The sequence below is a fragment of the Myotis lucifugus genome, unplaced genomic scaffold (genome assembly GCF_000147115.1).
Source record: "Myotis lucifugus unplaced genomic scaffold, Myoluc2.0 scaffold_2, whole genome shotgun sequence".
NCBI lineage: Eukaryota > Metazoa > Chordata > Mammalia > Chiroptera > Vespertilionidae > Myotis > Myotis lucifugus.
In genome coordinates this window covers 14,193,578-14,210,860 of record NW_005871050.1, presented here as the reverse complement: position 1 = coordinate 14,210,860, position 17,283 = coordinate 14,193,578, and the positions used below count along the sequence as shown (strand labels likewise).

The following is a 17,283-nucleotide window of genomic DNA, read 5'->3' as shown; positions in this document are numbered from 1 at the left end:
CTTACTTTCCACTTTCAATGTCCTTAATTTTTACATTTTGTTCTCACCCTGCTTAGAACTATCCATTTTAGTATCTTACCCAAGTTTTTCTTTATAACAAAAACTATAAAATTTTTTTTAAAAAAAGAGGAAATCTGTGTGACCTTGAATTGGACAAAGAGTTTATAGAACACAAAAACACAATGCATTTAAAAAATTGATGAACTAGACTTCATCAAAATTCAGAATTTTACATTTCAAAAGACATTATTAAGAAAATAAAAAGACAAGCCAAGACTGGGAGAAAATATTAGTAAACTGTACATCTCATAAAGGACATATCCTGAATATATGAAGATATCTTGCTATTCAATAAAAAGAGAAACAATCCAATTTTTAAAGTGGACAAAACATTTGAGTAGACATTTTTTCCCAAAGAAGATACACAAATGGTTAATAATCATATGTAAAGATGCTCAACATCATTAGTCATTAGGAAAATGCAAATTAAAATCACAATGAGGATCCTCTAGAATTGCCATAATCAAAAAGACAAGAGGTGGTGAAGATATAGACTGACTGTAGCTCTCATCCATTTATAGTGTGAAATGCAAAGTGCTACAGCCAAATTACAAAATGGTTCAGCATTTTCTTGTAGTTTACATAGATTTAAACTATGACACATCAATTCCACTCTTATTTACCTAACAGAAACGAAAACATGTATCTACATAAAAACCTATACACAGGTATTCATAGAAGCTTTATTCATAATAGCCAAAAAGTGGAAACAACCCAAATGCCCATCAAAAAAATGAATGGCTAATCAAAATGTGGCATATCCATACAATGGAATATTATTCAGCAATTTAAAAAAACATACTGACACATACTACAATGTGGATCAACTTTGAAAACATTATGCTAAGTGAAAGAAGCCAGAGACAAAACACCATGTATTATATGAGTCCCATTTGTTGAATTCTATTTATATTGTAGTATTCCGTTTGTCCACAACAGACAACTCTATAGAGGCATAAAGTACATTAGTGGTTTCCAGGGGAGTTGGAGGGAGCAGAGAGAGGCTAATCAGGACCAGGATTAGGGTGAGGCAAGTGAGGCTGAATAGAGAAAGTTCAGGGGTCAGATTCAGTTTTTATTTAAAATGTTGGCTTTTGGTTTGTTATAGTTGTTTTGCATTAATTTTGGGCTTTTTAAATATTGCATTAAAGTGCTATTTATCTTGATTAGTGAGATTTTTGCACCCCCTTAAATTTTGTGCATGGGACTAATGCCCCACTTGCCTCACCCTAATCCCAGCCTTGTCAGGATTAATTACAAATGGGTTTAAGGGAACTTTGGGGAATATATATTCCAAAACAATTGTGGTGATGGTTACACAACTCTAAATTTACTAAAATTACTATTTGTACATTTACAATGGTGAATTTTATGGTATGCAAATGTTATCTCAGTAAAACTACCGAAAATATTGTGAATATCCTGGACTCACCCACTTAGTTTAAGTGTTAACTCACCTAAACAAAAATGGTAGTTAACTCATAATGACAAAATATCAGAAGCAAATATAGCATCTTTATAATCAGAAAAAAATGCTTTGCTTTAAAATAAAATGTTGCAGCTTTGGTAAAATTGAACATGTATTCAAATACTTACCAGAATCAATTACACAAACATATAGGAATTTTTATTTAGAATATAAGGACTCAGAAAGTCACCTACCAGGTTTTAATTTTTTATTAAATTTATTGGGGTGACATTTGTTAATAAGATTAGATAGTTTTCAAGTATAGATTTCTATACTACATGATCTGTATAGGTTTTTAAAGTATACTTCATTTTGAGATTATTCAGTTTGATCACAAAACATTTCAAATGAAGTTTTGCAGTATAACTCACCTGGTAACCATCTTCAACAGCTTTTCAGCATAACATGTGAGGTAAGCATCATTTGTAGTCACACCTTTTTGCCACCCTTAATCTGTTTGGTCAAATTCTCCAAATTATTTCACTCTCTGTTTCGTTTGTGCTTAGAACGTGTGTCATTCTGTGCTGTCACTTGGGAGTACATTTGTTTTGCTAGTTGGTTTTCCTATTTTTTTTAAACATTCACCTCAAGAAACCAAGGTTTCTGAATGATCCCGTAATTGAATGATCTTTAACATGGCTGGTAATCTGTGTTGAGACAATGCTAAGGTCATTAAGGCTGGAGATTTTATCGGTTTCTGTAAGTGAATTTTCAAAACTAAATTTGTGATATCCCCACTGGAGTGCTGCATACTACTATGCATACTTAAACAGGTCTCTTAAAAAGTCATTTGTTTTTAGAAGCATTTATGTATATCACTTTGTTAAGTGATGGTTTAAAGACGATGGCCTGAAAATGACAAGCTCAACAATTTTTTTTACAGCAGAATTTAAGCTGTGGCTCTTGTGAGGCACTGAAATATGTCAAATTCTTTTTTTTTCAAGGTACAGATTTTGTTATACTGTACTGGATACTGTCATACAGAGCAATGGTTTTCAAATTTCTTAACCATAGCCCTCGGTACAAAATTTTTCATCATGACTCAGTACACATATGTGTATATAACAAAAGTGTCACCAGACATTACCCTTACAGTGTACCATGCAGTTTAATGTTTTCTATTCTTTTTTAATGCTGATAGAAACTCAATTGGGCACACAGCCTATGGAATAACACCGGTCTAGAGTAAGAAGTATTATCCTTATTGTTCTTTTGAATAATAAATTATTATCTTTCTGAGCTCCATACTTTCTACCATATGGGTGATCCCTCCCTCAATACTGCCTTTTGTGTCCTTGGAAAGAAATTATATCTTTAAGTTTCTTGATAAAATGTTATACTTCTTAGCATGTTTATTATATACCAGTAAGGAGGAAACATGTTTCCCCTTGTCTTGAGAGCTCTATTGGTTATATATTTGTGCTCAATTGTATAACAGCAAACCCCACTGAAATGTGCTTCTTTATTAGCACGTTTAGAAATTCCTTATAATAACATAGTTGCGCTCTAAGATTCATTGTTGCCTTAATTGCAAACACCAGTATTATACTTTATTTCTGTTTAATGGCCACACTTGGGATGCAGATCTCCAGTGAGTCCAGAATATGTGCATGCATTTTACTTTTACTTTTCTCAAAACTGAAGTAATTCAAGGAACTATAAGAAACAGTTTTAAAGTAAAATGATCAAATATCATGACATGAAAATATGTCAGAGATAAATGAACCCAACTGCTTCCATTTACTGAAGGCACAGGGACAACAATCTTCACTGAGCTCTACCCCCTGCACTTTACCTGCGTTATCATGTGGATTTTAATCCTCAAAATACTGCCACAGGGTAGGCATTATACTTATTTTTAAATTGAAGGAGGTGATACTCAGGTTAACTTGCCAGGCACACAGCTAACAAACGGCAAAGCCAGTATTCAAACCTAACTCCAACTCCAAAACCCTTCCATGTCATGTCATGCTGCATTTCTTATATCAGAGACAAGGGAACCATACCCAGAGAGATAATGTAATGAACCCAATGTCATAGAGATTTTAAGAGCCAGCAGTATAATTGCTTCCACTATCATATACTACCTCCCATTACTGACCTCAAGGTGCATCTCTTGTTCCATTCTTTTCTTCATGTTCATGCACCAGAGCTGTTTTCCAGTCCCCCAAACTCTGCCTTTGCCCTTGTTGTTAAAGAAACAAGGCAATGAGTATTACAATGCTGTTGAGCATGTATTCATTCAAAGTAAAAGACTAGGAAATCAGCAATAAGACATCATGAGGAAAACTGAGCATCATTCTATTTTCATCAAACAAAGCTATTGACAGTCACCTAGAAGCTTAGTTTAGTCAGTATTAGGCTTGATATTTTCAACTACCTCATAGGGTGAACAATTCAGCTGGAGTCTGAATCACCTTTAGAAAGGGTAATCAATGTAATAAGGTGAGGTTATATCCACACATGAACTAATTTACTGAGGGGAGTCTGTATAGTTAATAATACATTTCATTATTAACTAAGAAACTCTAGTTTCTTATTATTACAGATAACAGGAGCATTGTATATTATTTTGCAATGTTTTTATGTCTGAGGATATTCCATTCAACCTCTTTCCCTGAGTGGGTGGAGGAGTAGAGAGCTAGATAGTGGATATATCCAGATTGAGAGCATAATAGTTAAATATGTGGGTGCTGGAATTAGTCTCACTAGATTCACAATCTGCTTAGCAGTTGTGTAACCTGAGGCAGGTTGCTAAACCTCAGTTCCTCATGTAGGTTCTCAATAAATGTTAGCTATTATCATTTTTAAACTGGCTGCTCTTATCCTACTTTCACAAATACTAATAGTTAATATTGCATTTGATTTTTAGTTCCTAAAACTCTGTAGAAATACAGATGACATTTTAGTCAGTGCCAAATAGAAGAATTCTGATGATAAATAACTAACAGCACTCCATCTTGAACACATATAGTGCTTTCCTTAAGGATTACATCAATAGCAAATAGCTTAATTACATTATCCCATGATGACTTATTGATATTGGTAGGAGGTTGCAATTTTTTGAATCTGAAGTATATTTCATTTGTAAAACTTCAATAGAACTGCTAAGCTATCCAAAGTCCAAGTCCTTCCAGACAAATGCTCCCCCTGCTGACTTTCTTCAGAGCTGCAGAAACATCTGAGGGCTGGCCAAGTTGGAAGATGTGAGGGTTGGGGGAATTACAGCAGAGAAAATGGGGAGAACACACTAACTGAACCTGATAGTGGTATACAGATTTTTCCAAAGGCAGTACTCTCCTGTTAAGTTTTCAAGATATCAAATATTTTGAAGAACAGAGAGGAGGATTTGTCCAGGTTAATTGACACACAGATCCTTCTCTAAAATAAAAAGCATGTACAGAATAATAAGACATGAAGGGTATAAAATAAATGGGGTCAAACACAACAGGATATTTTTACTCCATTGTAAACAATATCCTTTCCTTTGCCAGTGTCTTCACCGAACTACAAATTCACTTCAAAACAGTAGTGATGAGGTAATAAATTAATGATATTATAGCAGGACTTTTATTGCAATAATTTCATAAGTTTTCTGACTGAAAGCTATAGTTTTCAGTCTTTGGGAGATGGTTACTTATTCCCATTAGAGAAGACTATAAAAGCCAAAGATTGATTCTGCACATTTTTAAACAATATGTCATAGACACAGCATTGAATGGAATGTGGAAATGATGCAGACTTAGAAAGAAAAAAGGGGAGAGTAAGGAATGATAGTTTGTACAAAAGAGAAGTGGTTTGTAATTCAAGCTCATTATCTTATAAAGCCAGTAAAGTGCAAATTTCAAAATTTACTTACAAAATGAAGGTTACAGCACATAGCTTACTTTTTTGTTTTATTTTATTTTATTTTATTTTATTTTTGCCATCACCACTTATCCCCTCTATGCCCTCTTCCACCTCAACCCACCCTCCTCCCCCCACAATCACCATTACTTTTTTAATTTCTTTATTGATTAAGGTATTACATATGTGTCTTTATCCCTCCATTGCCCCCACCCCCCCCACTCATGCCCTCACCCCCCTGTTGTCTGTGTCCATTGGTTAGGCTTATATGCTTGCATACAAGTCCTTTGGTTGATCTCTCCCCCTTACCCCCGCCCTCCTGTACCTTCCCTCTGAGGTTTGAGCATCTGATCAATGCTTCTCTGTCTCTGGATCTGTTTTTGTTCATCAGTTTATGTTGTTCATTATATTCCATAAATGAGTGAGATCATGTGATATTTATCTTTCTCTGACTGGCTTATTTCACTTAGCATAATGCTCTCCAGTTCCATCCATGCTATTGCAAATGGTAAGAATTCCTTCTTTTTTACTGCAGCGTAGTATTCCATTGAATCACCATTACTTTTATTATCATTTCATAGGTTATAAAATACACTTCACTAATAACTAAGAAACTCTAGTTTCTTATTATTACAGATAACAAGAGCATTGTATATTATTTTGTTTTATTTTTATGTCTGTTTTTCTCTCTTTGCTAATTTACTTTCATTAACTTCACACCTCCTCTTACATTTCTTCAAAAGGTATGATTTGCTCTTTAAAATGCATTTTTATAAATACTAAATGTTCAGTTTTGTACAGTCATTTCATTATGCTAACCTCAAAATCTGTCTTGTGCAACAAAAACTGGGGTAGTAATGCTTATATCAGAAGAAAAAGACTTTAAAATGAAGGCCACAGTAAGAGACAATGAAGTACAGTATATAATGATAAACGGAGCAATCCAACAAGAGGATATAAGCCTTGTAAACATTTATGCACCCAACATAGGAGAACCTAAATATTTAATGCAAATCTTGATGGACATAAAGGGAGAAATCAAAAGCTATACAATCATAGAAGGGAATTTTAACACCTCAGGGACATTAATGGATAGATCTTTCAGACAAAAAAAAAATCAACAAACTGCAGCCTTAAATTACACACTAGATCAGATGGATTTCACTGATATCTTCAGAGCATTTCATCCCAAAGCAGCAGAATATACATCTTTTTCAAGTGCACATGGAACATTTTCTAGGATAGACCACATGTTAGAACACAAGACAAGTCTCAATAAATTTAAGAAGGTTGAAGTCATATCAAGCATCTTCTCTCACCACAATGGTATGAAACTAGAAATTAATCACAAGAAAAAAAAACTAAAAAACACACAAAGACATGGAGGCTAAATAAAATGCTACTAAACAATGAATGGGTTAACAATGAGATCAAGGAAGAAATCAAAAGCTATCTTGAAACAAATGAAAATGAGAACACAGCAACCCAAAATTGAAAGCACTGAAACCCAACAGTGAAAGGAGTCCTAAAAGGGAAATTCGTGGCATTACAGGCCTATCTCAAGAAATAAGAAAAATCTCAAATAAACAATCTAACTTTACACTTAAAGGAACTAGAAAAAGAACAAGTAAAACCCAAAGTAAGTAGAAGAAATAAAATATTAAATATTAGAGCAGAAATAAACAAAATAGGGTCTAAAAATACAATACAAAAGATCAATGAAACCAAGAGCTGGTTCTTTGAAAAGATAAACAAGATTGATGAACCTTTAGCCAGACTCATCAAGAAACAAAGAGAGAGGACCCAAATGAATAGAATCAGAAATGAAAGATGAGAAGTAATAACTGAAACCACAGAAATACAAAGGATTTAAGAAAACATTATGAATAACTATATGCCAACAAATTGGACAATCTGGGCAAAATAGATAAAATCCAAGAAACATACAATCTTCTAAAACTGAATCAGGAAGAATCAGATAATATGAATAGGCAGATTACAACTAATGAAATTAAAGCTGTAAAAAAAAAAAGTCCTAGACCAGATGACTTCACAGGTGAGTTTTGTCAAATATTTAAAATATTTAAAGAACAATTAACATCTATCCTTCTCAAACTATCCCAAAAAGTTTAAAAGGAGGGAAGACTCCCAAGCTCATTTTACAAGGCCAGCATTATCCTAATTCCAAAACTAGATAAAGACATGACAAAGAAAGAAAATTATAGGCCAATATCCCTGAAGAACATAGATGCTAAAATCTTCAACAATTACCAAATCTGGATCCAACAATATATAAAGAAAGTTATACATCATAATGAAGTGGGATTTATTTGGGGGATGCAAGGTGGGTACAATGTCTACAAATCAATAAATGTGATACACCACATAAACAAAATGAAGGATAAAAATCATATCAATAGATGCAGAAAAAGCATAATCTAGCATCCATTTATGATTTTTTAAAAATCTCAGCAAAGTAGAAATGGAACATACCTCAACGTAATAAAGGCCATATATGACCAACCCACAGCCAACATCATACTCAAGGGGCAAAAACTAAAAGTGTTTCCCTTAAGATTGGGGACAAGACAGGGATGCCCACTTTCACCACTCTTATTCAACATGGTACTGGAAGTCCTAGCACAGCAGTCAGACTAAAAGAACAGATGAAAGGCATCCAAATTGTAAAGGAAGAAGTAAAACTGTAGTTATTTGCAGATGATATGAGAGTATATAGAGAGAGCCCTAATAATTCCACCAAAAAAACTATTAGAACTGATAGATGAATTCAGTAAAGTAGCAGGGCACAAAATAAATATCCAGAAATCAGTTGCATTTTTTTACACCAATAATGAACTATCAGAAAGGGAAACTAAGAAAACAATCCCATTTACACTTGTTTCAAAAAAACAAACAAACAAACAAAAACAAAAACAAAAAAAACTTAGGAATAAATTTAACCAAGAATGTAAAAGACCTATTCTTGGAAAATTACAAGACACTGAAGAAAGAAACTGAAGAAGATACAAATAAATGGGAGCATACTCCATGGTCATGGATAGGAAAAATTAACATCATTACAATGTCCATAGTACCCAAAGCAATCTATTGATTCAATGCAATTCCTACTAAAATACCAGTGGTGTTTGTCACAGAACTAGAACAAATATTCCAAAAATTTATAAGGTATCACCCTGAATAGCCACAACATCTTGAGAAAGAAGAAGAAAGTTAGAGGAATCATGCTACCAGACATCAAACTTTACTACAAGGCCATAGTAATCAAAACAGCATGGTACTGCTATAAAAACATACATACAGATCAATGGAACAGAATAGAGAGTTTAGAAATAAACCCACACTTTCATGGTCAATATTTGACAAAGGAGACAAAAACATACAATTGGGGTAAAGTTAGTCTATTCAATAAATGGTGCTGGAAAAATTGGACAGACGTGCAAAAGAATGAAACTGAATCACATTCTTACACCATGCATAAGGATAAACTCTAAATGAATTAAAGACTTAAATGCTAGGCTCAAAATCATAAAAATTTTAGAAGAAAACATAAGCAGTAAGATCTCAGACATTTCTTGTAGCAATATTTTTTTCTGAGATATCTCCTTGGGCAAGGGAAACAAAAGAAAAAATAAACAAATGGGACTACATTCAACTAAAATGTTGTTACACAGAATGGCTATCAACAAATCAACAAACGACAAGTGCTGGCAAGGATATAGAGAACCCTCAAGTACTGTTGGTGGGAAAGCAGATTGGTGCAGCCACTGTGGAAAGCAGTTTGGAGTTACCTCAAAAAATTAAAAATGGAACTGCCTTATGACCCAGGGGTTCCATTTATGGGAATATATTTGAAGAACCTTGAAACATTAATTTGAAAGAATATATGCATCCCTATGTTTATTGCAGCATTATTTACAATAGCCAAGATTTGAAAGCAGCCCACGTGTCCATCAGTAGTTGAGTGGATAAAAAAGCTATGGTGCATTTACACAATGGAATACTACTCAGCCGTAAAAATGAAGGAAATTTTACCTTTTTTGATATCATGGATGGACCAGGAGAGTATTATGCTAAGTGAACTAACCCAATCAGAAAAAGACAAGTACCATATGATTTCACTTATATGTGGAATCTAAGGAAGAAAATTAACTAACAAACAATATAGAAACAGACTCATAGATACAGAGAACAAACTGACAGTTGTCAGAGGAGATGGGGGTTTGGGGGACTGGTTTAAAAAAGTAAAGGGATTGAGCAAAGAATAAAACTCATAAACACAGACAACAGTATGGTGATTACAAGAGAGAAAGTGGGGTGGTGAGAGGTAGAAGAGGGTAAAAGGGGGATATATGATGATGATGGAAGGAGAGTTGACTTGGGGTGGTAAGCACACAATACAATATACAATAGAATTGCACACCTGAAACCTATAAAATTTTATTAACCAATGTCACCCCAATAAATTCAATAAAAATTTTTAAAGGTATTTGAAATGAATGTTAAAACATTTTGAAGCTGCATTATGGAGGGAAAGATACTGGAAAATTACATGTCTTTTTACTCAACTGTAAAGTCATGTCTTACTTTAATAGATCTTTTAAAATATGTGATGGGGCTGACCCATCAGTCACTTTTTATATAGCTTCTATGTGAAATGTGGATTTAAATTGCCATAGTTTCACTAATGAGATAAGGGATACATATAAATTCTTATAGAGTTACTTCCCCATGAGTTCCACTGCACCTTTTCTCAGTGAAAGGATTTAGTCATCCATACCACACAAGGGAAGAAAGTGGTAGAAATTTCACCAATACTCTTGTCAAAGCTACTATTGTCTTGAGAGGGAAATATTGAATCAAGCTTGAGCATTTAACACTGATTGATTCTAAGAAAGCTCCTTTTTCCATCCATGTTTATGCTTGTGTATACTATTATACCATTTCTATGTGGATATTTACCAAAATTTTTCATACTTACAGGTATAGCATAACCCTGTAATTGCCCAAGTCAATATCCATGTGGACAAGAGGCCACAAAAATGATCATTTTGCATCTGCATTTATTTTCAGTCGTGCCAATAGCCAATATCAGCTAAGTCACACTGATCAAGTAAATTATTGTCTGAGTCAGCTATTAAGGGGGCCAAAATAGCCAGATTATGATGTGCAGGCCTAATTTTAGATCATACAGACACAGCCATAGTCAATTAGCCTCAATAGAATGGCACAAGTGTAATTTCCATAAATTACCATGTTCTCCACATTTCAAGTAAACATGCATAAAAAACTATTAGTATTTACAGCAGCAGAACATAGCCCTTTCCATACCAAACCATGAGTCTGGAAATACTTCCAAATCAGTTTTCCCCTTGTTCTCAGTAAGACCCCATCATTCCAAATTAGAATGACGTTTACAGTTTCATTCCAAATAAACAACAAATAATAGAAATAATCCAAACATGTTTGGTTTTCCTGCAATTATATTTCTCAGTGTTTGTAGAAAACTTGCATCTTCTATAATTTGCACACCATTCTGAATTTTCTCATACAAAATATGAGTATTTTGTACTACAAAAATTTGGGGCTTTCTTTCCTATTGTGTAAGTATAAATTATTTCCTATTTCTCCTCTCTGTGACTCAATTTCTTTATATGTAAAAGACCACTATGATCTTACCTGTAAAGCAGTGCCTAACTGTAAGGATAGAGGATTAAAAGATTTGACAGATGTAATGCAATAAAGCAGAGTATGTCACATAGGAAGTGTTCAATAAGTGTTAATTATTATTGTTATCATTTTTATTACCTTATTACTACAGATGCTGCTTTGGAGCATTAATCTTTTATACGTTAAATTATTTCCAGAGTCAGATCAGTCAAGAATAAATTAAATGTATACAGCAAAAATGAAGAAAGACTGTGAAAGGTCCAAATTCATAATTAAAATATTTTGTAAACTTTTAGGATTTGGAAGTGTGCCATATTCTTTCTCACTCACCCAGATGTTTTCACATCTTTTGATTAAAAGTAAAATATTCCCAGTTGAAATCTTAAGAGAATACAACTATTAGTTAGAAAAATGTGTCGCAAAGCAAATTTTCACATCTGAAAAGTTAAATGTGATTATGTTCAGAAATAAAATAAGGGCTATTTAAGGCACCCAAGAACAAATAGGAATTACAGACTTTTAAAAATCAAGTCGTTTTGTTACAGTTGATAAATAAAGAACACTATCAAAACACCAAAATTATTTGATCAGAGTGTAAAATCTAAAAGAACTGAATTTTCCAGAGGCTAATAAAAGGTTATCTGGGGACACAGAAATTCAAATTTCCTTCAAAGTGGTAAAATGCAAGTACAAACAAAGAACTTGATTTGCCAGCTTTCAGCCAGAACTGCCCTCTTCCCACAGAGCCTGGAGATGTGCCAGGCTCCTACGCCTATTCTTGACTTTATGACAGAGGGTGTTCTTTTCCTGTGAGCATTTCTGGGCATGAGAGAACATATCCTAACCAGGATGAAGCTTTGCCACAGAGCAGAACTATCCTAAGGATAATGTGGCAATGTTTTGTAAAACCTAGCAGCCAGATTTTCATTTCTGCAGACAAAGCCAGCCTTCAGCACATTGTGAAGGAAATGGAGTTTCCTCAGTACAAGCCATTACCCATCACTGAGCATTCAGTGCCCTCACACTGCACCCTAACTTCCCACAGACCCTCACCCTGAGTAGCATTCATGATGTAGGTCTATGACTTGAAATCCTGGCTGCACCAAAGCTTTTTAACAATACCACTGCTTAGGCGCAACCCCCAGGGATTCTGATTTAATTGGTCTGGGGTGGAGTCTAGGCATGTTTTTTTGTTCTTTTGCTTTATTTTATCTCCAGCTCCCCAGATGATATTCTTGTTCAGGCAGAATTAAGAATCACTGATGTAGAAGAACGATATTTCTCATTTGAGTCTGCAGACCACTGCAATCACCAGTGATGCTTAAGGGATGGGGTGGAAAAGGTGAAGAGGATTAGAAATTACAAACTGCCAGTTACAAAATTAGTCACAGGAAAGTAAAGTACAACATAGATAAGATAATCAATAATAGTATAATAGCTATGTATGATGTCAGATGGATATTAGACTTGCCATAGTGATCACTTCACAAGGTATATAAATGTCTAATCTCTATCCTATACACCTAAAACTAATACAACATTGCATGTCAACTCTAACTGAAAAATAATTTTTAAAGTGAAGATTTTTGAGTACTCAGATATTCTGAATCTTCATTTTAACAAAACACTCCAGGTTACATTTAAGAACAAATTTTTCCCTTATTAAAACTTACCCATCTTCTGTCCCATTTTCTACTAATTAGATAGAATAATCCAAAACAATGTGAGAATGGGTGCTGTTGAAGTCAAGTGCTACTTTTTTTATTTTTCAATTACATTTGACATTCAATATTATATTAGTTTCAGGTATGCAGCATAGTGGTTAGACATTTATATAACTTACAAAGTGATCCCCCAATAAGTCTAGTGTTCCCTTGATACCATCCATACAAAATTATTACAGTATTATTGATTACATTTCCTATGCTGTATTTTACCATCCCATGACTATTTTGTAACATTTTGACAAAGTCTCCTGAAGAATTTCTGTGGTAGGCCAGTGAGGGTGGTTTTGTTTGGTTGGTTATGGGGGTGAGGGGAGGAGACAAACCTTATTGTACCTCTCAAATCCTATTGTACAGGTAGTTTCCTACTTCACTTGAGGTATCTCCAGTGAGCTAAGGCTTAGTCAGTAAAAGAGAAAAGTTTTGATTCCTGGAGCTAAGCTCCTAAGCCCACTAGCTCCATCTTTTTTTAAATTTTTATTTATTAAGGTATTAGCTCCATCTTATGGCTCCTCGCCTCATGGGTGACCAACTCCACAAAATGGCCATGTTTTCATTAGATTTATTAAACTCCAAGTGAATATTTACCAGCACCTACCCATTTCTCTTCAATTATGTAAACATTTGTGGCTTTTTCCCCCATGCCATTGCCTTATATCAGTGGTTCTCAACCTTGGCTGCACATTGCAATCACCTGGCAAGCTTTAAAAAAATACATATGTCTGGGTCTGATCTCCCAGGTTCTGAGTTAACTGGTCTTGGGTGGATCTAAGCATAAGATTTTTTAAAAAGATCTCAGGTGATTCTACTGTGCAGACAAAGCTGAGAATCACTTGCCTTAAAGGAAATAATGCAATCTTCCACAGGTATGGGTGGCCCAGCAAACCTCACAGGAGGAAGATCCAATAAGTGCAATTATTACATGTAACCTGGAGCTGGTAAAAAGAAGATATTTTCCTGCAATTAAAAAAAAAACCTGCTTTGAACCCATATAGACCTAAAGAGCATTATGCATGTATCATCATATGCCATCATAACATGGGTGGTTGTTACTAACGTGCTACTTTTGTTTGATATGTTAATTCCCTGATATCATTTACCTCCCTCCCTCATCAGCTACACTAAAACCAGTCCTCTTTACAGAAATAAAGATAAGGATTACTTAAACTGAAATCTGGCCCCTCTGGGTCTGAATTTGTCTTTGTTTCATTTTGTAGGTCACTCTCTGGGCGCATTGTTGGAGGGGTTTGGTGGTTCTTCACCCTGATCATAATTTCTTCCTATACTGCCAATCTCGCTGCTTTCCTGACTGTGGAGAGGATGGTTTCTCCCATAGAGAGTGCTGAAGACTTAGCTAAGCAGACTGAAATTGCATATGGGACCCTGGACTCTGGATCAACAAAAGAATTTTTCAGAGTAAGTTCTTTACATTTAATTGGGCTTGCTGGTTTTTATTATATCATCTTCTCACAAAGGCAAATTCACAGTGCTATAAGGGTGGGTTAGAAAAGAGTGGGAATGTTATCAAGGCAGAGAATCTTACTAGTAAATATAGCACTCCTTGGTTGCTGACTTAATTCATTGTCCTTTAGAATTAAGACTTGTGTGTGACATAAGTGGCATGCCAAGAGCTCTAAGCTTGAACTGCCAGGTTTGAATCTCAATCCTGCCACAAAGTGATTGTTTGTCCTTGGGCAAGTCATTTAACTTCTGTCAGTCTCGGTTCCCTTTCTTGAATAATGAGGGTATTGAACTAAGTAATAGATATTCTCCTTTCTAGCTTTTACAAAAGCAGTGATTTTGTGTCTCAGCAGTTCACAGAAGTTAGGTAATTGACTCTGTCTAGGACTCTGAAGACTGAAGGACTATAAAATTACCTATTCTATTTTAGACATTGGTTTTCTATTGAAATGTATTACAGTTGTTTCAAGTATTAATGGACATGCTGATAATTTAATTTTCAGGGAAGCAATAATTGTTTTTAAATTTCATGAGAAGACTTATTTTCCCCTCTAACTCCCTCCCTGGAGGCCAACTCTGGGTGAGGAAACTAAATTGTTCACTAGCAAAAGTTACATAAACACTATCAAGAGGAAAGATGAAAGGAAATGGAGGCAGAAAATTATAGAAAGATAATGTGATGGACAAACCACTTATACATAAATTATCAAGATCTTTGTTCTGTAGCAACTGGACTATAAGAAAGGCTACCAATGGACTGTTTAAGAACTCAAATATTTTTTCAGTTGCCCCAACCAGGAAAATATGGTGGTTGATTAGAAAATGAAACCATTCTAGCCCGGCCAGCATGGCTCAGTGGTTGAGTGTTAACCTATGAACCAGGAGATTACGGTTCTATTCCTGATCAGGGCACATGCCTGGGTTGTGGGCTCGATCCCCAGTATGGGGCATGCAGGAGGCAGCCAATCAATGATTCTCTGTCATCATTGATGTTTCTCTCTCTTCCTCTCCCTTCCTCTCTGAAATCAAAAAAGCAATATTTAAAAAAAATAAATGAACCCATTTTACACATTACCACTGCCTGCTACTATAATCACTGCAACTGGTTGTAGTATTGATCCAGAAACCACCTGTGTAGTAGGTAGAGAGGAAGCATTTAGTCACTCTCGCCAACCTATAATCAAGTTATTGGATGGCAGGTATAGGTACTGACTTTTCCTCAAAGGTCCAGAGTAAACAGATGTTGGTTATAAACCAGCTTGTTTTAAGAAATCATAAAGAAATATATTTATACATATATCATCATGAAATTGGTCCAATTATTTCATGGGAAACCAGAGGGGGTGTGTTTCTTGGAATTATGGCAATTAACTAAAAGCTGTTTTTCAGTCCCTGGAGAAGAAAGGGTTAGTTCTGAAACCCTTCAAGAATTCTCATTGGCTCTGAATACTCTTTACACTTCTACCATTGTTGACCAAATAGATCATAATCCCCAACCAGGGAGAGAGGTCCTGTATTGGAAGCATCAAAATAATACAAAGACCCTCTAGAACAGTGGTTCTCAACCTTCCTAATGCCGCGAACCTTTAGTACAGTTCCTCATGTTGTGGTGACCCCAATTTCATTGTTACAAATTGAACATAATTAAAGCATAGTGATTAATCACAATAACAATATGTAATTATATATGTGTTTTTCGATGGTCTTAGGCGACCCCTGTGAAAGGGTAATTCGACCCCCAAAGGTGTCACGACTCACAAGTTGAGAACCGCTGCTCTAGAACTAACCTGGCCTTGACCCTCACTACTATGGCAGTCCCAGAAGCTTCTCTGGGAATAATTCCCTGTCCCCATGAAATCACTCACACATTTCAGGGCAGGAAGCCAGGGATTTCCATCTGCTGAGCAGTCAGCACATAATCTGCTCCATGGAAATCTGGTTTGGTATCAAATTCAACAGAGATTGTGTTCACCATCCAATAGGCTTCAAGTTGCTATAGGAAGTAATTGACCACTTACGCTATCAAGACACCAGACTTAGACCCTCTGATAAGACATACTTGTTCCACTGGAAAGCACCTTTCTTTTAACAATGATTAGAAATTAGGAAGGTGTGCTTTAAATGGTAATCGATAGATGGCATCAATTCCCATTAAGCTTTCAAAAGCATTCATCCTTATTGCAGGCAAAGGAGTCTCTCTGGAAGATTTATTAGTACAAAGGCTTGAAAGTGTGACCAAATAGTCATTGTCCCCATGCCCAGACCCCATCCCCCATGCACTTTGTGTCATTCTCAAAAACGAGGAAAGCATCTACTAATCCATGAAATGATGGTTTCATTAAAGAGCATCATATTACTGGAGTCCATTTGAATCAACATTTAATTCTGAACAAAGCTATTGCCACATTCTAATTGGTTTGCAGTTTCTAATGCTCACCAATTCCTAGTGACCTTTACAGCCAATGAATAATTTGTATGGAAATGGAGTTGTTTTGAAAATCTAACTAGAGAAGGAGGTGGATATTTCTAGGTATAAGGAAGTGCAAAGCATTTTCTAATTCCAGCATCTGCCACTTTTTCTTTTTCCCCAATTGGTTGCTGGTGACAGCACTGGGACTCCATAGGAAAGTTCTTCAGGGCAGCACATAAGGTTGATGATCTAAGAGTGGAAGTGAGCAGTATAGAAAATTCAACTCTTTAGTTTGCTTGCACTAAAATGTTATGTAAAACTAACAAAGGGTAAGCTTGGTATTCATATAATACTGGGGGCCCAACCAAGTGGTCTCTAAGCCACTTGTCCTCTTTGTATCCTCCACTCCACCCTCTTTGAGCCCCATAGAGCAGATAAGATAGCCAGCAAGAACACATCATCCCTCAGGGACTTAACTGCCATAGCATGTCACTTCCCTCTCAACCTTCGATAATCTCAAGGCAAGTTTAAGAACAGTAACTCCTCCACACATGAAAAAATTGGGAACCTCTGATTGCATGCTTTCTGAACTTTAGAGGATAAAACAAGATCACATGCAACATTTA

At 35.3% G+C, this 17,283-nt stretch overlaps 1 protein-coding gene across 4 annotated transcripts in view; it reads left to right on the top strand.

The window, feature by feature from the left end:
* Positions 1-17,283, top strand: part of GRIA3 (glutamate ionotropic receptor AMPA type subunit 3) — a 325,805-nt gene that overhangs the window by 253,881 nt on the left and 54,641 nt on the right. For all 4 annotated transcript variants that reach the window (XR_001348947.2, XM_006082142.3, XM_023758256.1 and 1 more), the window contains exon 12: positions 14,004-14,202. Coding sequence is in view for 3 of the 4 variants with exons in the window: in XM_006082142.3 (XP_006082204.1) it covers positions 14,004-14,202 (199 nt within the window). In the remaining variant the exon portion in view is untranslated. The remainder of the gene's footprint in view (positions 1-14,003; positions 14,203-17,283) is intronic.